A 21,030-nucleotide genomic window follows, 5' to 3' on the forward strand; every position below is an offset into this window, starting at 1 on the left:
AGCTGAGCTGTTGTATGATAAAATCTCTAATATTCACAGAATTCTCTACAGTCACTGTATAAACATAGGAATTCACTCATAACTGAATGCTTCATTGTTTAGTTCATACAAACTGTTTGTACGATGCTCTGGTTTTATATTTTTTAACTATTTAAGCCTTCAGGTTTTGCAAGGCTTCCTGAAATACTGTGTGAAGCCAGGTTTTTCCTTGTTGTTGACCAGGAGTTGACCAAACGGGAGGTGGAGTATGTGGCTCTGTCCAGGGACACCACAGAGACGGACCTAAAACAGAGGAGAGAGATCCGCTCAGGGACGGCCTTCTACATAGACCAGGTGAGTCTTCTAAGTGTTTATAGTTTTTCTTTGGATTTAGACACTGTCTTACCAGCAGGGAAATTAACATCAATTAGTGTAAAATCCACCTTTCTGACTGTGATGCTTAAATGTATACAGCATTGCTTGTCACCTGGTATTCCAACCAAATTTTCTTTATGTAGTAGTTTACTAGTTGTTTGATGAGCTGGAAACACCACCAAATGCACAATATATATGAATGGTACTGCTGCTGTTTCTCCTTCACCTTGTCAAGCAGCCTGTATGAGAACTGTTTGAGAGCTTTCCATTCTTTGACCACGAGTTTTCATCCTAACATAAGGGCAGTCTGGATTCAGTCAGCAAGTAATGCTGAAGGCATTAAGTGACTTGAAGTGACTGGGTGCTCAAGTCCCCCGGATAAACAGACGGGGGGAGACAGGGATGTTGAGGCTGGTGAGTTTAGTTGGTAACAGACCAGAACTCCTGACGATTTAGTCTCAGTGTGTGTACCAGAGGACCATCTTTGTCATGACACCTCCAGCACTCTGAACTGTCCACCAAACCCACTTTATGCTGCCTGGACAGCATCCAGTAGACTCAGGGATGAACTGACTAGATTTTTGTAGTCAAAGGTCACATTGACCTCACAAAACACAGTTTTGGCATCTTGAATGTGGTTTCTCCAGACCACCTTGAGGGAATTTGTTTATATTTGGCACAAACATTCAACTGGACTCAAGGATGAACTTATTGACCTCACAAAACAGGTTTTCCTGCCATGACTCACAAATTCATTCACTAATCATTACACAATTTAACTTGACTCTTGACTCCAGCAGTTCCTCATTATCCAGGCTGGTTTCTCTAAGGAGAACTTTCTGTCCTCCATTCATCCTCAGGGGTACAGAAAAACAATTACATATCAAAACAAAAAAAACCAAAATCCACAGAAGACCATTAAACCCTGTCACTGGGCTTCGAGGAGCCAGCAGTGACAAATGAGGATAAGCTGTGATGATAAACATTTACTCAGTCGTGTCATTATCCACAGCTAATTAGCAAGCGGCTTCATCAGTGTAAAAAAGGAAATCAGCGGCGTAAAGTTCAAACATCAGCATCATGGAAACAGGGTGAAGTTTCTCCTGTTTTATTCTCAGCACATTTGTCCTCACAAACCTGGTCTCATGGAACAGAGGAAAAAACTCACGGCTAATTAGCTTGAGTCTCTTATAATTAGACTGAAGCTGGAAGCTCAGTTACTGTAAAGTGTCACTCCACTTTCCTCAGTGGGGTAGTGGTAAGTGAGGATGGTGGTTTTCTATGAATATGAATATGAATATGTACATGTATAGTACTTGAAAAGTAAGATTCCTCTGCTCACTGAACAGGATTTATCTGCACTGCACGCACTTGTTTATACTCTGCACCTCAGCTGTTGCTGCTCTGAGTGGTTTTATTATTTCTTAGGAAGTAAAAGGACCTATTTATGTGTATGCACATGCTATGGCCAAACTAGTGAAGCCGAGTGTGAGACACAGGGAGGTGAGAAGACTATTGAATTGAATTGAATTGAATTAGATTTATTTGTATGGCGCCAGATCATAATATACATTATCTCAAGGCACTTTACAGGGTCAGGTCGAGACCTTACTTTGTTATAGAGAAAAACTGACAGTTCCCACAAAGAGCAAGCGCTTGGCGACAGGAAAAAGTTCCTTTTAACAGGAAGAAACCTCCAACAGAACCGGGCTCAGGGTGGGCGGCTGTCTGCCTCGACTAGTTGGGTTTAAGAGGAGAAAGAGGGGGAGGGAGAAAAAGAGAGAGAGAAAGAGAGAGAGACCAAGAACAGATATATATACCATACATAATGGTGTTATCAATAATAATAATAGATAACAGTGGTAAACAGTGATAATAATCAGTGGTAAATCTGGATCCTGCTGCTCCAGAAACAGGGACTTTGCAGGGATATGAGCTGGAGAGGAGCAGGGCAGAGGGGTTGACTGGGAGTGGGGGGGGGGCTGGTTCTTCTGAGCAGGGGGGGAAACCAGTACTGAGCTGAGCAGAGAGTCCAGAGGGGAATCTTGGGAGAGTAGCTGAGCCAAGCAGGGTCCAGGGCTGGAGACAGGGGCCAGAGCAGAGCAGCTGGGTCTGCAGTGAGAGGGAACAGATGAAGGTAAACACAGACTGAGCACGAACTACGATCAGGTGGATGTGGCAAAGCTGAGTCTTGATTACTGATTGGATACAGCCGGTGGAGCTGCGCTCTGACAGTTGAGCATAGTTGGCTGTATCATCGTTATATACAGGTCTGTGGGCTAGGACACAATCACAAACATTTTATTTTGCACATTTTTATTTTTGTTTTTGCACAGTTAGTTGTGTTAAAGATAAGTCACCTGACATGAAAACAGTGTTTCTTTTATTTATTTTTAATTCAGAAAATTGACACAGTTCAAGCATTTTCAATATCTTGAAAGCCAGGAACCCTCTTTTCTTTTCTCGAAAAAATAAACAGGGGTTCTCTGAGTAATCAACTAGTTGACTTCCTAATCTGAAGCAGTAGGACAGTACAGTATGGGTATTTGTCTATTTTGGGAGATGTGGTGTGATTTTCTGCATTTTCTGCATAATTAGACACACTGCCTACAAATGTGAACCTTGATTACATCCTGAATGATTGGCAAGAAGGTGTTTGAGAAAGATGACACTGGCAGCCTCAAAATGAGAGAAACATGTTTTATTTTACCACCAGGTTTATTCTGCCTGAGTCATACGCTGTGTCCCACTTCCATAATACAGAACCTATTATTAGCATGAAATGTCTTCAGGCTTGAAATGTCATAACTTCAATATACTCAAAGAGTCAGTCTACAAACCAAATAGCACTGGACATTCGTGAAACGTGTAATAGTGAGACAGCTTGAGAAACATCTAGAAAAAACAGTTGAATGTGTCCATACATGTTGAGCAGGTGATTTTCAGGTGTCAGACTCAGCTGTAGGTAGTAACATTAAAGGTCCCATATTTTACACTTTAACTGTGTTTTATTTATCTCATCTGTGAAGTTCTCAGACATGCCTGCTCTTTGTTTCCATTTAGTTTCAATTTTGGTAAAAAAAAAAAAATATCTAGAAGAAAACATGTCAGTAAATCAAAGCAGACGAGGCATTAGAAGGAAATACCATCAAGTTTGCAGAAATGTCCAACTTCACAACATATTAACACAGCGTGAACACTTTAAAAAGCAGAAGAAATGGAATGTTGTTTATTATGAAACTGGGCAGAAGAAGTTTTTTTTAGTTTATTTATTTAAATTCATAATACATACTGTAGATTGAAATACAGTTACATACTATTAATATATATTAATTTACTGACAAAACTGTGAACAATATTGTGTTGTAAATTTATAAAAATACAGTAAAGAACTGCACATGTATTTCCAGTGAACTGTAGAACAGTAAACTGTAATTCTAAAATACCGAAAGAAACTGTAAAAAAAATAGTGTTTACAGTATTTAGCAGGCAAATCTGCGGCCAGTTAATTACTGTACATTTACGGTAAAGAGTGTTACAGTGTAGTCTGGCTTTTACATGTCATGTCATAAAACCACAAAACACTACAGATATGAAAGTGGAGTGGATTCTATAGTGAAATGTATTGATTGTGATTTAAAGCCTAAGAAGAGACAACGACAGCAAAAACGAAACAAGACAAAGCAACCCTTCAAGGTTGGATGGTGGGTCCAGGTGGGCGGGGCTTGGGGCATCACTGAGAGCAGTGACTGCTTTGTTGTGACATCACAAAGTTCCAGAAGTCCTGACAGCTGGTTTTAAGGCTCAGTTTCTGAATACAGGCTGTGTGCATTTCTCTGTGGACTGAGGCTTTGATACTTTCACAGTATTAATATAGAGCCTAGACCTGCTTTATAATCAAAAACACATGGAAATATACCTTTATACAAGATGGGACGTTTAATACGGGAAAGTGTGATCAGGTGTGCTACTAAACAAACATCAACAATGCTTGCTCAAGGAGCTGACTCTACATAAATACGACCTGCCTTTGATTGGACAGTGACAGTAGAGAGATGACAGGAAATGAGGACAGAGACATGCAATAAAGGTCCTTGGTCAGAGTTCAACCAGAGACGTTGTGGTTCATAACCTCCAGGCCACCATGATGCCAGAGCTTTCTAATTCTTCATGTCATTAGCTGCAGCTGTGTTTTGCGTGTGATGACACCCCTGTTGAGGGAACCTTGAGAAGCATGCGCTACTTTTGTTACAGCAGCACGTTTTGCACATCTAGTTTTTCATGATTCATTACTCTAGCTTACCTTACTCCAGAGAGCTGTTCTATTGATGTGACCTAATACTCGAGGAAACATGTTCAAACTGAAACCAATCCAATGATTAATGGTGCTCTGATTTGATTGGCTGATACAGAACCATTGATTGATTGAACAACTGACTGCTGCTGCACCATTCCCATGACTCCGAGTGAGATAGGAAGCCAGAGCCCTAGAGAGGATATATGTGAAAAGTCACATAGAAGAAGAACACTGTAAACAAACACTCATGGTTATGTCCTGGTCCAGAGTCTCTGGAGGTGTCTCTGAATTATTGAACTGTTTCTGTCCAGCTTTCTCTATCTGCTGATGATACAGTAATGTATCCACCAACATGCATCGTCTGTTTCCTGTAAGGAAAGCTAACCAAGCCCCTCCAAGTCCCAGAGGCTCATCCCCCTCCCACTGTCTCATCAAAATGAAAACAGGTGTCCATTGTTTCCATGGAAACAGCTTATGAATAGATACAGCATTATTGATAGGTACTAATAGGTGTGAAGAGATTGCTTATTACTGGTTTGTCCCTCGAATCTCATGGAATGTGGTACCATCTAATGAAATGTGGGCAGGGTGTGTGTGTGTGTGCTGGTTTTTGTGAGTTGGTGTATTGGATAAAACTTGGTGTTGTTTTTTTATTTTCTGTGTTAATACGTGCCTGTGGGTGCGATTAGTGCGCGTATGTGCACATTACAGTATCCAACACTTATTTTGTATGAGGGGACTGAAGATGTGTGGGTGCAAATAAGAAAGCTTTTCTCTTGGAGAGTATCTTCATATTGTGGGAGGTGTGTGTGTTTGTGTGTTAACTAGAACATCCAAGTATTCCTCAGGGCCCTGTGCTGATTTGGAGCCCCATATTCAGACTTAACGTATCAGTCCCTGTGCTCACTCTTTCCCTCCCCTCCACTTCACTTTCAGTCACTCTTTCTTCCTCCTTCAGTCCAAGCATCCCACCCCCCCTCCCTCGAGTTTGTATGAAGGATGCAGTCACATGGATGTAATTGCATGCATGTTGTATTTTTGACATCTCCAGTAGTCACCTCTCTCCAATTAGCAGGCTCTTATGTAAGGCAGCTTACCTCAAACCCACACTGCATATAAATCTCTTTCACAGTAAGAAAAAGCTCACCCCCTCCAATGGAGCTGAATGTGAACTAATAGTTAACCTCCTACAGTAAGTTCTTTTTTTCACATAAATTATTGGATGCACTTTCGAAACAATAGATGCAGCAACTGAAAACCCATACAATCCTATTAAAGGGCAAAGCTCAAAAGAAGGCAAAGCCAAACAAAACTGTCAAAAAAAAAAAAAAAATAAATAACATTAAAGGTGCCATATGTTACACCTCCTGTTTTTATTTGAAGTGTTGATCTCCATCAGAAGATATATTTGTGGTTTTGACAACCAAAAACCATCTCAGTGTAGTTTTACCTCCTTTTTTTTAATCTCCTCTCTCAGGCTTCTCTCTGGACCTCTAGTAACAACAAGTCAGCGAGCCAATCAGAAGAGAGACTCTGAGCCTCTCCTCTGATTGGCTGACTGTTTTCTGAATGATCCAATAAAAATATACCAGATTTCAGGGAAACACTCGGAGAAACCAAATCCTGCAAGGTTGGATGGTGGGTCCAGGTGGGCAGGGTTTGGGGCATGGCTGAGAGTGGTGACTGCTTTGTTGTGACATCACAAAGTTCCAGAAGTCCTGACGGCTGGTTTTAAGGCTCCGTTTCTGAATACAGGCTTTGATACTTTCACAGTATTAATATAGAACCTGGACCTGCTTTATAATCAAAAACACATGGACATCTACCTTTGTACAATATGGGATCTTTAAAAACAATAAATGCCATCAGCAGAATTCTTCAATGAGAGTTACAATTTTAAGCATCGGGCACAAAGAAAGAAAGAATGTCACCAGCATAGTTTATACTGAATTAACACAAAACTGCACATGTGTTGAGCTAAAAACGGGAACAGTTTGTGGTAAAAATAGAAACTTGTATCTGAGTGTTTGGGCCACACAAACTGAACAGAACATATATTAAACATCAGAGATGTGTGACTGCAGCAGGCCCAAAACATACATCTCTAAACTACAACTCAGGCTGGTGCTGCAGTGGATTGGCTTTTCTGTTATTGATGATTACTGCTAGCCACAGTAGCAGCTAAGGAGCTCATCAACACAGAATGGCGAAGTGCCAGCTTTCAGTTTCTTATTCAACCAGTTTGACCATGAAACAGGTATTAAATTATGCTCTAGGTGGTATTAAAAAGCCTTAAATTTAATGTGATGAGCACAGCAGAAACCCTGCAGGCACAAGGGACAGATATGTTAGAGCTCAAACTATATCTGAATATTTAATGCTTTGTATCTTTTAGAGATAGATAGATCTCAGTTGTGTTTCATTTGCTATTTCATGGAGCTTCCCTTAATGCACCACAGTTTTAATGATTTGTATGTATCAGTTTAAAGGGGTCCTCTTGATCACTTGCACATTTCGTTCTAACTTACAACCAGTCTCGCAATAAAATGTCCCACAGTCCCTCATGCACACAAGCTAATGTCAAATGTGTGCACTGCAGAAGCCTTTTGACCAGTGCACAGGGGATTACATGAGGCACAAAGTGTGCTGCAGAAGATTATAAGGAAAATGGTCCTTATATATATTCTACCAATCCACCTCTCTCCATAACATCCATTGCTAAATGCTTCTCAGTATCTGATGGCAGAACACAGGGCCTGTCTGTGCTTCCCCATTTCCCTCGCCATCCTGCGTCACTTGCATTTCTAACAATTATCTGATTACAGCGTTGGTGCCGAAAATGGATCAGGAGTTAAATATAGAGCATCTGGTCCTCACTATAGTTTTATGGCTCTGCTTCCCACACAACCTGCCATGTATTTACATGTTAACCTAATTACATGGCCGGTCGCTCTGCGGTCCACCCAGACAGCTAAAGTTTCCTGCCTTTTGACGTCAGACGTGCTTTTTGATTTCTGCAGAAATGTGCTTCTACACACACATGCACATGCGCACACACATAGACACACACGCTGTATAAACTAAACCAAGTAGAATTAAGTTTGATCCCACATTCAGTGGCAAAAAATAGGCCTTTCTAAAACAGCTGAGACTGTTTTGAAGCTGGCTTTGGAGTAGATTGAGGATGTTCTGAGCACAATAAGCTGAGGACATCCTCAGGAAAGACTTTATGGCAAGCTCGTATTGTAATTGGAGCATGGGCAGTAAGAACTGATGGACAGTCAGATTGCTCTTTTTATAAATGCTTTTAGCTTTGTTAACATTTGCACTGGGTCAGAGGTCGTGCTGGACAATGGGGAAGCAGATTTGACCTGAGATTGAGCTGATTGCAGAGGTTACACTTTAGGCTTAAAATTAGACCTTTCCTGATACCAGCATCTTTATCCCCAGTGTGCTGTGAGGGCAGCAACGCAAGGTCGAGTCCTGGTCCTAGAGGGGCTGGAGAAGGCAGAGAGGAACGTTCTGCCTGTCCTCAACAACCTGCTGGAGAACAGAGAGATGCAGCTGGAGGACGGACGCTTCCTCATGTCAGCTGAGCGCTACGACAAGCTGCTGCAGGTCAGTGCAGCGCATCTGCCCACTGGAGTCTTACACACTCATGTTTAATGCGTATTCAGTTCATTTGAAATTGAAGTGGTAGTTGTGGTTATTTGACGTAGGGTTGTGTGAGGTTCTTATCTATAGTTGATGTGTTACCTGCAGCAGATTCAGATCAGTGAGCTGCCAGTCTAGAGAAGCAGCAGGAGCACCACACTGAAGCTGAGTGATGAGCTGCTGTAGACGGGGTCATCTTCAGAAACATGCCCACAGAAAAATAGCTAATATCAGTTGAAGTGTTTGCTTTAGTGTTTTCACCACTTTATTTTGCCTTCAAACAGCCCTTTCCTTCGGTTTTTCAACCGCACTAACACTATCGTACTCCTACAAACAAGTAGGACTAGTTCAGAAACTGTAGTTCCAAAGGAAAGACCTGATTGACAGCAAAATAAAGCAATGAAAATACTTGAAATAAAGCATACAGTTTAGCTGATACCAGCTTTTTTCTGTGGGCATTTTTAGAAGTGAAATTTTTTCTGATGACCCTGTCCACAGCAGCTCATCCCTCAGCTTCAGTGTGGTGTTCCTGCTGCCTCTCCTCACTGGCAGCTCACTGATCTGAATCTGCTGCAGGTCACACACTGACTATACATGACGACCTCACACAGCCCCATCAAATAACCACAACTATCACTTTAAGCATAGTGATAGACTTATTGAAGAAGACAGCAGCTAAGGTTGACAGACTTCACTCCTCTGCATCTCTTATCTAATTTGCCATTTTTACATGTAAGAACATCATTGTTTTGCATGATTGATGGAGCTGTATGTCTGAGTCTTCACACTCAAGCACTGAATATTCACACTCCTCCTGCAGAGCTATTCTTGTTACGTACAGCTACATGCCTTTTATAATGTATTATAAAATGTCATGTTTGTATAGATAGTAGTAAAGGACTGGAGTGTTTTGTCCCTTGATGCAATGCAGGAGCACACCAGAGAGGAGCTGGACAGCTGGAAGATTGTCCGGGTGAGTGAGGACTTTCGGGTCATCGCTCTCGGTCTTCCTGTTCCCAAGTACAAGGGCAACCCTCTGGATCCTCCTCTCCGCTCTCGCTTCCAGGCCAGAGACATCTACTACCTTCCATTCAAGGTCAGTCCAGGAACTCACAGATTATCTAACAGCAAACATTTCCCACCACCAACATGTCCTCATAATGAGAAAAGGACTTGGCAGCAGCCGAGACAGTGTAACTTGTTCCACCCAGTGATCCTGTTTTTATTACCCTGAATAATCCACATAACACACCCTGAGCAAACTTCATTGGAACTACTTTCTCTCAGAAAATAGTCCCTATAAAAAGTTCACTGTACACTCTGCAGAGGAAACTGAACATCATACTGGAAAGGCACATCACTGCTGAAGTTTGTGTTGATTGTAACTTGGGTGAACATTTTACGCTGCCTGCCTTGTTTTCACATTACAGCCACATCTTGTGAACATTAATTAGGCCACAGCTTTCAGGAGTTTTCATCAGTAAATCTATAAGACTTTAAATTGTCCCATCAATTTTTTTAACTGCGCAACTGATCCTAGAAAGATGTGTGTACGTCACCAGTTTTTCTCACCTTGCTATCCTTTTCTTTTCAGGACCAGTTGGAGCTGTTATACACAGCAGGACCAAACATTGCTGCAGAGAGGTAAAATAAAAGTAAACACTCAGAGAAAGTAGCACCTTTTTAGATGTCTTGTTTGAGTATTTTTCCGTAGTTTTTGAAGACTTTGCGCTCTAATTCAATAATCAAAGTGCTGGGGCTAAAGCTCGTGGCACAAATGCAATCAGAGTGTGTCCATGTCACTTTTGTTATTTTAATGGTAGAAAAATCAGTCACTGCTCCAGGAGCAGGTCTTATAATGAATCATGAGAGTGTTTTGGGTGTAACATGCAATAAACCAATCAGAGCATCTCCCTTTAAAAACCAGGTGAGCCTGCACCTTGAGTGATGGAGCAGTGATTCACACTGAGTTAGATTCTATTTGTTGTTTATCAGATATTGTGACTGACCAGTGAGCCCAGTCCGGACACACACACACACACACATACACACACACACACACACACACACACAGCATTCTCTCTGGTAAGTAAAGGCTTAGTGAATCAATATGTTAAAACAACTCTACAGAGAAGCAATGACACAAATCACAATGTTAGAAATATTATATATATTATTGCGTTAATCATAATGACATTAAGGACCGAGCATAACGCGTTATTTTTTCTTAATCATGTTAATCAGGTGCCACCGAAAGATTCTTTATTTTACACTGTCACTGCTGCTGTTACCAAAGATTCTGGAGTGCTACATTCTAGAATCTTTGGCTGCTACTATTTTGACCCTTTGACCCACCCTTACTTGTTGTCAAGCACAGACACTTCCTACAAAGATTTTACATGGAGGAGCAACATACTTCATGGCAAGTCACGTCTATGGGAGCAAAAGGGGGCGGTTCTGGTCTGCATGAAGGGACGATCCTCAAGTGTTTAAATCCAATGCATGAATCGTCGTTGGTGAAGATTGAATGAGTTGGAAAATAAAAATATAACTTACCCAGAGCTCGTCTACGGAGAAATAAATGATCAGACAGCTTCATAATTACACGTCAGACATGCTAACGTTAGGTTCTAGCTCAGACAGACTGACGGTTATGTGTTGTCAAGCAAGAGAAAACAGCTCTGAAATGCAAAAATAACAGAATTTTAATCATGTGATAAAACATGCGATTAGTCGTGATTAAGAAAAAAATTAATGACAGCCCTAATTTTATGTTACACGAAGTGGGGAATGTGAATAAATCTTTGGTTCGTTATGAAACTGTGGACAAACTGGCAATCTCTGCTTGTGTGTAACAGGCAGAGTGTCTGGGCCTATGCATCCTCAAAATAACAGTAAACACTGCGCCGCTGACTTCAGACCAGGTTTTTGTTGGTCAGTCGCTTAATACCTTTCTGCTGCCTCAAGATAGCGATGCACCAACAATGCACCCGACCTCACCTGATTTTAACACCAACACACCCGTGGGTGCTCAGATGGGTGCAAGTGCATTTGCTATTTAAACAACGTGGGTACTGGATGGGAAAATTAAAAAACTTGATTGGTTTGAATCCAGCAAAGACACTTGTGTGTGTGCGCGCCAGGTGTAAGACAGGGCCCTCAGTAGTTCTTCATGTGCAGTATTCTGTTGTATCCTATGTGTCAGGGTGTCCCAGCTGCTGTCGCTAGCCACTACGCTGTGCTCCCAGGAATCATCCAACCTGGGCCTCCCTGACTTCCCTGTGGACAACCTGCTCCCTGCCCTCCACATGCTGGTGAGAGTCCAGCTGCTATAAATCCTCCCTACTGTCCCGACTAGAAAGAAAGAAAGACCTAAGTTGGTCCATGGACGCTGGTGTCCAATGCTTGTCTTTTGTGTGTTTTGCAGAACGCCTTCCCCATGCTGTCCTCTCAGCAGTTAGTCCAGAGACTTTACCCCTACAACAGCATCTTGGGCAAGGATGGGCGCAGCGCTGTTGAGGGCGTACTCAGTGTAAGTCCACCAGTCAAAATGTTTCCAACTGTCGTCTGTATGTGGTGTCAGATAATGTTATGGTCTGAACATAAGATAAGATACACTCGGATTCTGGCTCACACACACTGTGCGGCACTGTTTCATAGAGGTTTGAGCTTTTGGATGGTCGTCGTCAGCCAGCGCCTACTGCCATCACGAGTGTGTCCATGACGACGGATCTCGAGGGCCATGCTGATGTCACATTACGTGTCGCGGACAAGGACGTAACCTTTCAGGTACAGTAGACTGGCTGCACACAGTATAAAACTGAAGCCCTGGTCTGGTATGCAGGCCGTGTGTGTGTTGTATTGTACAACATATTTTATGTTGTAGAATAAATCATGAAAATGTCTTGAGCTTGTGTTAACCACAGACCTTCTTTCAGCCATCTGACCACAAACACCGAGACCTCTGGACGAGGGAAGCAGAGATGCTAAAATGCAGCTACTCTGTGGGTTTAAGGACTCATTCCTGTGGCACTTTCATTATAGAAGATCATCTGACTGCTCCCCTTTCTCCTACGGTTTCCCAGAGAGATCATTGCACTGCAACTTCAGAAATCACCTGCAAATAGATAAAACACAAACAAACGAACACAACATCCTCATCAATTTGACAACATGTTCAGACAAAAAGTGAGACAACACAACTAAAGGCAGAGCGTTGAGCTCTCAGGGTTCCACCAGCATATTCATCAAAAATGAACTAAAAAAATCTTCTCTGTTCGAATAGAACAGAGTCAGTGAGTCATACATTTCACATGGATGTCTGTTGTCCCATGACAGTGCACACACAGACACAGTGGCAGACTGTCTGTATCAGTAGCTTGTCTCATGGATTGTTTGATAGCACTGTGTTGTTGGAACTTTGAGTATATTTTTTTCCTAGAACGATGCTGATAAGTCTGTGAGTCATGATTTATTTGTCGGAATATTTTTCCACAGCTGTTATAGGAAGTTGTTGCCGCTCTTTCTAAAGTTTCTTCTGCTCTCCATCAAACTGCAGGTCCCGGCGGGGGCCAAGGAGCCGCGTCCGCCTAACAGCAGCCCCAACTTCATCAGCACACCAAGCCATGTCCAGCTGCTGTCTGAGATGATGCAGTCACACATGGTGAAGGACATATGTCTGATTGGAGCCAAGGTAGCTAACACGTAATGTACAGTGTACTGTGCACACATACAGCACACACACACACACACACACACACACACACACACACAGAGTTAGATCTCTGGTTTTAACAACAATACTTTTGTTTGTAGGGTTGTGGGAAGTCGGTGCTTGCCAGAGAGTTTGCTGAGATGTTGGGTTACAGCATAGAGCCAGTGATGCTCTACCAGGTAAATGAAATTCTTTAGTTCATTGTTTGGAGCAATCTGTGTTGAATATGTATGAAAACACCGGCATGAGAGGCAGTGGCTTGTAAAGACAGAGAGTTCCTTTTTATGTCAAAGCCCCCAATTAATTAATGAGGCGCTCATGTCTCTGACCATCCGTTCATCTGATGAGAATAAACGTGTGACGGTTTAGGTAATATTTGGACCCAGATGCAGACGCCAGACTCGGTTGGAGTGTTGAAGGTATTTATTTGGAAAAATAGCTGAATTGGGTTGAAGGGTGATGGTGGCGGCAAAGGTCTGAGGCTGTAGTTTGGCAGATGAGGAGGCAGACTTCTGGTCTGGATGGAGGGATCACTGAGGGACAGGAGAGAACCAGGAGACACAAGGGAGAGCAGAGAAGACGTGGGGCTCAGGAAGGTTCCCCACTGAGTGAAGTGACCTGCAGCAGCCATGATAGGAGCTGGTCCAGTTCTGTAAATGATAAGGAAAGGCGCTTCACTGCATCCTATCTTATCTCCTTTAGCATAGGAAACACTGGACCTTCCTTTATGAAAGGAAAGGAGAAAATATTTAAAGTGAAGCACCAATGTAGTTTCACCACAGCAGAACCACACCACGTAAACGAAGAGACAACAGAACAGCTATAAAATCCATCAATACAGATTTCTTCTCTTTCAAATCTGCTCAGTGAGGAGTCGTCATGAAGAATAAGCACATTGAATTTCTAATTAACAGCATCATCATCATCATCATAACAAAATACTACATGCATAAATGTCATTTCACTAACTTCCCTTCCCATTTTCTCCACGTAACAAATGTAGCCTATAAAAATGTCAAAAGTGTCTACGCCAGGAAACTCTGTATATTTACGTCTGAATATCATTTACTCTGGCCTCTTGCTCACTTCTTTATTTTTATTTAATGGCCTAACTTTCTTTACTTGTGTATTCCTTTCAAATGATCTTATTTCAGTGCCTCAGCCCTGTTTGCTCTGTGTTTGTGGTTAAGGAAGGAGGATTCATCGTCCATGTGTTATAAATAAAGTAAAAAGAAAAAGCCTGGTCTAAGTGTAGCCTGATCCTCTCCACACTGCGGTTGTCTTTTCCTAAGTTCTTATGAACTCTCCTTCACATCTTTCCTTGACCTCATGACGTTTTTCCATGGAGGTCAAGGAGAAGTGGTTAGGAAAGGAGATCATTCTGACTTTTCGACTGCAGCCCAGAAAACACAAGGGGAGGGAGAAAAAAATGAACATACAGCCAGTATCTCATTTTTCACTTTCTATAGCTACATTAGCAGTTCATGCTTTCATAATGTGTTTGTCGTGTATATGCATCCATCAAGTTGTTGTTTTGTCAACTGCCAGAAATGTGTTGGTCCTGAAATGAAAGGATTTGCTGCCTTTCTTTGTCGTCTGTCACAGTAAACTGAAGATCTCTGGGTCCTTGACTGTTGGTTGGTCAAAAATGAGCATTTTCAAGATGACACATCGGGCTCTGGGAAATTTATTTCACACTTTTTTGACGTTTTCTCTACTAAATAATTTATCAATTAATCGGTAATAAAAGGAGTCATCAGTTGCAGCTCTACATCTCCAGGGGAGGCACAGTGTAGTGGGATGGAGTCAGTTTGGCTGAAAGACCCTCATGAGGTTTCCACTGAGAGGAAGACAGAGAGCAGAGAGTGTATGTGTGTGTGTATATATACATATATATATATTTAAAACCTGTCCCTCTGTGTGTGTGATTCTGTGGAATGTAGTGAGCCGGGTGATGACCGTGCCGGAAGCGGGTGTGCTGAAGCTTTATGTATTAATGCATCATGCTGCAGCTATTTTTAGCCAGCTGAGGTCAGGGGTGACATGTGCTACGGGAATTGTGGAATCCTTCGCCAGGCAGTTCATCTTGTCCACTCTGAAAATCCCATTTTTGGGAAAACAAAGTGGCATGTAAGGCCAGAGTGGGACATAAATATTGAACTGTGATCATCTGTAAAAATCAGCTTCATTTCAGATGAGTGGCTTACGTTGCTAACTGAACACAGGCGGCTTGAGGGGAAGCAGAACATACTAACATATGTGGAACAGCATTATGCAGATATTTAAGAGTAGACCTGCATGTATGCTCCCACACACAAGCTTACATAGATGGTCAGTACAGGTGCACAGCCCATTGCATTTATATATTCACCAAACCAGGTGTGTGATTGGAAGCCGCTTTAAAGGAAAAGGTGACTGAGCCCCCAGGTACACTCCTCTCACACACCTCCAGAAGGTTCTGGTGACACAGACACACACTTAGCACAGCATTTACCTGGTAGGAAGCCAGTGTTCCAAAAAGTGCATAATCTTTTACTTATTTAAAAATAGCAGAACCACAGTTTAGAAGCACAGTTGTGTTTCCATTAACCTGCTTAATGCACAATTTGAAATAGCAAACTAAAAAACGAGCAATGGAAACACGTGAATTTGGAACAAAAAATGTTGCAAAGAAAAATTAAATGCTCACGTGAGGTGGTTTTTCAGACAATAGCAATATTGAAACACTTTTTTGGCATTGAAGTTGTGGAGCCTGGTGTCTCAGGCTCAAAGGAGCCAGGTCCAGCCGAGCAGCAGAGAAGGAAACCCAACTTTATTCAAACAACATCACTCAATGGAAACACAGACCATTCGCTGTGGTGGTGTTGTCTTTTCTAAAAAGAAAAAAAAATTCACTTCTATTTTGTGCCAAACTGTGTTAGTGACAGAGGGGGTCTCTACCCTTGTCAATGAGGACAACTGCTCTTGTGGCAAGAGGTTTTGGTCTCATCGGACTGATCTGAAACAGTCAGGCTGCCATGACATCAGTAGATAACCATAAACACTGAGAGGGAGAGAGATTTGTCTGTGGGTGAGGAGACCAGGCACTGTGTCAGTCGTCACCCCACTGATGACATGAGTTCTGACTGTCAGAGGAGCTCGGATATACGAGCATCCATGACTTCCTCCCAGCCTGCCCGTCTGATCTCACTGTTGTGACTGAAGGAAACCATCAATTTGTCTCTTCACCTCCTCTGTCCTTTAATTCATTCCTCCTCATGACACCAGATGTGAAGCTCTGAGCCTGTCTCCTTGCTGTTGAGCAGTTAGCAGTTTGCTAATCACTTCCTGGAACAAATTTTGCAGCTCTGCTTGTCTTCCCTCCTCCACCCTCCGTCTGTGCCGTGACACAGTGGCATGACAGCAAATATGACAGTAGTCCCCCCCCCCCCCCCAAAACAGAAATGTGCCATTAACTGTTATCTGTGAAGCGGAGACATGGAATCTAGCAGCAGGGACCAGATCATGTGGAGATGCAGCTGTAGGCGAGAAACTGGGAATCTCGTGTGTGATGGAGAGTCAGGTTCACTGTGTGATGGATGGTAAACACAAGTCCCTTCACCTCCCTTAACTTTGTCACTTGTGCTCCTCTCCTCTTCTCTTCCCTCCTTGCTTCTCCTCCACTTCCAGGACATGACAGCCAGGGACCTCCTCCAGCAGAGGTACACCCTGCCTAATGGAGACACAGCGTGGAGGCCGTCTCCCCTGGTCACTGCTGCCATCGAGGGCAAGCTGCTGCTTCTCGACGGCATACACAGGGTCAACCTGGGAACCCTGGCTGTGCTGTCCAGGTACTGCACAATGCTGGTCAGATGATCACATACACACAGATGCACACACACACACTCCTCAGCTCATCCCACTGTGTGTTCTAGGTTGCTCCATGACCGGGAGCTGGATCTGTACGATGGGACCAGGCTGCTGAGGTGGGACAGATACCAGGCTATAAAGGAACAACTGCAGTTCAGTGATGAGCAGCTGCAAGAAAAGTACACACACACACACACACACACACACATATGCACAGACAGACACACACGGGTCAGCACACAGAGGATCATGGGTTATGTGTGGGAAAGGTCAGGAGTTTTTCAGGAGCATCTCTGAGTCTGTATTTACGTCACACATGGGAACACGACAGACGTGATCCCTGGCTCTTCAAAGACAACAATAATCACACTCAGCATCGGCATCAGCCCCATAACATTGAGAAAAACTCTGAGGGGGGGGGGGTTTACAGGTGTGAGAGAGGTGTGAGAAGAAGAAAAAGTCATATAAACAAAGAGGGGAGCGATGAGTGCTCTGTGTTGGATCTTCTGAATCTGCATTCTCATCATCCGAGCCTCCTGTCAGGGGCAGAGCCTGACCAGGTGCTCACACTGAAAATAGCCCAAAGTTAAAGGAACGCTGGAGTCTGCAGTGGTGAGGAGGAAAACATCACCTGGGATCTAGAGATGGTCCGATCGATCAGCCGCAGATCATTATCGGTCGATTTTCATTCAAAAACCTGATTGGGACGTCCAGACAGGGAACTGAAGTTTTAATGATAGATTCATGAGTTTGAAGGTCTATCAGACACAGAAACACTGTAACAACTGTGAGACAGCATTTTACTGCTTGGCATTTATATATTGCAAAGGACTGACCATTGTTGGTCTTGACCTCAACTGTTTGTGTGTGTGTGTGTGTGTGTGTGTGTGTGTGTGTGCGTGTGCGCACGTGCGCGTGTGTGTACATGCACATTTGTGTACTTAGAAACCCACTGAAGCTGGCAGGAAGGATGTTTGTGGTGGGGCGTCTGGGCTGAAAAAAACCCACTTCCTCTTCCTCCTCCTCTGTGGCTCAGACAAAGTGTGTGTGTGTGTGTGTGTGTGAGTGTGTGTATTTGTGCGTGTCCATCAGGATTTTATTGTGCTTTACAAAACAGGTTTCAGTTTTTCACTCAGCATTTTATTAGGAACACCACACTGACACTGGGTAGTTCCCTTTGCTCTCAAACAGACTCACCTCTTCGTGGGATCAATTCAACAAAATGTTGGAAACTTTCCTCCTATGAACCATAAGCTGAAGAGTCCGACTTCACAGCAGCAGTGAAATAGTTACTATTTACTGGTCCGATTTGGATGAAGTGAATTTGTTTAACGATATTGATGAGGAGTTAAACAAATTCTGACTGGAGAGAGGAGGACAGGGAGGAAGTGATTGTGAGAACAGGAGAGAGCAACTTTTTAGAAGGATAGTGGGATACATTGTGTGGTTAAGGCCAAAAATACCAGCCTCTGATATCTTCATGTATGAAATGTCTTCCCACACACTCACTCAGTGATGATGATGATAGTTAGCGCCTGCTGCCGCCCACATTAGAGTAAATATAGCCTGTTGTGGTGTGGGTGTCTCTGTGGGGTGATCGAAATGGACTCAGCTGTCCTCTTGAATCAAAGAATTACACAGCCAGCTGTCAGAAGTCATGCTCCTGTCCCTGACATAGATTGGGTGGGACACACACACACACCCACACACACACGTCCATGACAAACACCATGTGCACCTGCACTCCACATCTACTTGAACATGGCTGAACAGATGTTCATTCACTGCAAGTGTGTAACTGTGTGTGTGTGTGTGTGTGTGTGTGTGTGTGTGTGTGTGTGTGTGTGTGTGTGTTTATTTTCAGGTCTATCTTCCCCATCCACCCGTCGTTCAGGGTGCTGGCCCTGGCGGAGCCCCCTGTGGTGGGGGCCAGCTCGAACAGCAGCAGCAGCAGCAGAGGTCAGCAGTGGTTGGGCCCGGAGCTGCTCACTATGTTCCTGTACCACACCGTCAGCCCACTGGTCAAAGCAGAGGAGATGGGCCTCATACAGGGACTGGTGAGACACACACACACACACACACACACACACACAGACAACACCTCCATACACAGCTGTCCTGACAAACGGCTTATTTCACACTGATGACAGCTTTGTTTACCAGTGAATGTTAAACTATCTGCTGTCTGTTGTTTGAGCAGACAGTATTTTGTTGTTTCAAAATCACAAATACAAAATGACTCCAGTCTGAGGTCAAAAGAACATGTTGAGTTCATGAAACCTGAGCTTCTTCTACTTCTTCTCTGCTGCATTTGTTGCCACACTACCACCACATGTAGATCAGTGGATTTGTGTGAAACCACTGCTGTGAATGTGTGTTGCATCCGCATCACTTGTGTGCATGTGCATCCTCATGCAAGACAAACAGAACAGGGACATTCATTAAAAAAAGCAGCGGCCAGAAACTCCACAGGGAAACCAAAACACCTGTCCACTCATTGTTTTGAGCCTCAAGGTGGTTATGTGATAGAAATCTCCACTACTCACCTGACATCTGGACTTTGATTATAATTTTAAATTATTATTCAATATTTTGCTTTATTTTAAAACCTTTGCAAAGCATGTCACATATATACTTACACAACTGTCCAAGTCTACCATCATGAAGATTACAATGTTTGTTTTAGAGAGGTGTTGATTCAGCTGTGTGATCATTTTTGTTTCCATTATTGTGTCCAACCTGTTTATATGAGTGAGGGCAGGCTGGAGAACCTCTCTGTAGAATCCAGTACAACTGAATCAGATTTATCGGATTCATAGCAGGACTGCATTAGTTTTTGTTGGTTGTTCAAACTGGCAACTCAACTGGAAAAAAGGTCATTCTAGATGAAGATTGTTGCAGCTGAAATCCACTTTTGTCCTCATCTGAATACCATCCTCTTCATCATTCTTCTTTTTCTCTCATTTTTTAGACTCCTCATGTCCCACAGGAAGCAGCAGAGCAGCTACTGCACCTCACACACAGTCTCCGCAAGACAAACGACCCCACCGTAAGTGCGTGTGCGCTCTGACCAGTTTGTTTACATGCGTGCGATCTAAGTTATTTATTTGTGTGTGTGTTGTGTGTCTCCAGGCACAGTCTCTGGCCTCTTCTCTCTCCACCAGACAGCTGTTGAGGATCTGTCGCCGTCTCTCTCTGTACCCCGAGGAGAGCATCGCCCACGCTGTCAATAAGGCTTGCCTCTCTAGGTACACACACACCACACCCGCGCGCACACACACACACACACACACACACACACACACACACACCCACACACACACACACACACACACACACACACACACTTAAATTCCTTGTTCTGTGTGTTTATCTGGGTTGTAATTTATGGGAAAATACCATATAAACAAGGTGTTTTTTAAAGCTCTATGATTGTGTGCACCAGTGATTATTTGTGTGTGTGTGTGTGTGTGTGTGTGTGTGTGTGTGTGTGTATGTGTGTTGTAGGTTCCTGCCCAGCCTGGCCCGTGCCTCTCTTGAAAAAAGCCTCACCAACTGCTCCATACAGGATGCACCAGACCCGGCTGAACACACTCGAGATTACGGCTGTAAGTACCAGGCATCTATCTAGATAAGATTTATTCCCCTGCTCTGTATTTTCCCCACATCTGCTGTATTGTACATTCTTTTAAAGTAATCCTTAAAGTTTATTCAGTGGAATGTTATTCAGCAAAAACATGTATAATTATAATTTTTTATTCATTCCATTTTATTTATGTCAAATCTTTGAATCTCCAGAAATAATTAACACAGGAAATGAACTATATAATGTAGATAGGGATGAAACAACACAAGATGTAGATGAATGTAAAGAAAGAAAGAAAACTCAGCTGTGAGATGATCTGTTGACAAGGCACACCAGAGAAATCCTATTATATCATTATTATTATTAATAGATAGATCTCAGAGGCGTGTTCAGCTCTGTCTCTGTACTGTAGTCACTGAGGAAGAGACCTCTACAGCTCTGATATTTAAGAGCGAAGAAGTGAAGTTTTTATTTTTAACTTTTAAGTTAAGTCCAAAATTAATTTTTTAGCAGTTTGATAAATATGATCCCATATTAATAAAATATGGAACAGACATACAGTATTTATTTCTCAGT

The 21,030-nt window shown here is 42.9% G+C and overlaps 1 protein-coding gene across 3 annotated transcripts in view; it reads left to right on the forward strand.

The window, feature by feature from the left end:
- The window catches only part of vwa8 (von Willebrand factor A domain containing 8), an 81,008-nt gene that overhangs the window by 2,814 nt on the left and 57,164 nt on the right, over positions 1-21,030 (forward strand). For all 3 annotated transcript variants that reach the window (XR_011691739.1, XR_011691741.1, XM_071484144.1), the window contains exons 4-18: positions 223-333; positions 8,102-8,269; positions 9,237-9,401; positions 9,900-9,949; positions 11,511-11,619; positions 11,733-11,837; positions 11,966-12,094; positions 12,864-12,998; positions 13,121-13,198; positions 16,689-16,849; positions 16,934-17,047; positions 18,733-18,925; positions 19,840-19,917; positions 20,001-20,116; positions 20,376-20,476. Coding sequence is in view for 1 of the 3 variants with exons in the window: in XM_071484144.1 (XP_071340245.1) it covers positions 223-333; positions 8,102-8,269; positions 9,237-9,401; positions 9,900-9,949; positions 11,511-11,619; positions 11,733-11,837; positions 11,966-12,094; positions 12,864-12,998; positions 13,121-13,198; positions 16,689-16,849; positions 16,934-17,047; positions 18,733-18,925; positions 19,840-19,917; positions 20,001-20,116; positions 20,376-20,476 (1,813 nt within the window). In the remaining 2 variants the exon portion in view is untranslated. The remainder of the gene's footprint in view (positions 1-222; positions 334-8,101; positions 8,270-9,236; positions 9,402-9,899; positions 9,950-11,510; positions 11,620-11,732; positions 11,838-11,965; positions 12,095-12,863; positions 12,999-13,120; positions 13,199-16,688; positions 16,850-16,933; positions 17,048-18,732; positions 18,926-19,839; positions 19,918-20,000; positions 20,117-20,375; positions 20,477-21,030) is intronic.

The sequence above is a fragment of the Trachinotus anak genome, unplaced genomic scaffold (genome assembly GCF_046630095.1).
Source record: "Trachinotus anak isolate AG129_WGS33_773 ecotype Australia unplaced genomic scaffold, CSIRO_AGI_Tana_v1 ptg000001l, whole genome shotgun sequence".
Taxonomy (NCBI): Eukaryota; Metazoa; Chordata; class Actinopteri; order Carangiformes; family Carangidae; genus Trachinotus; species Trachinotus anak.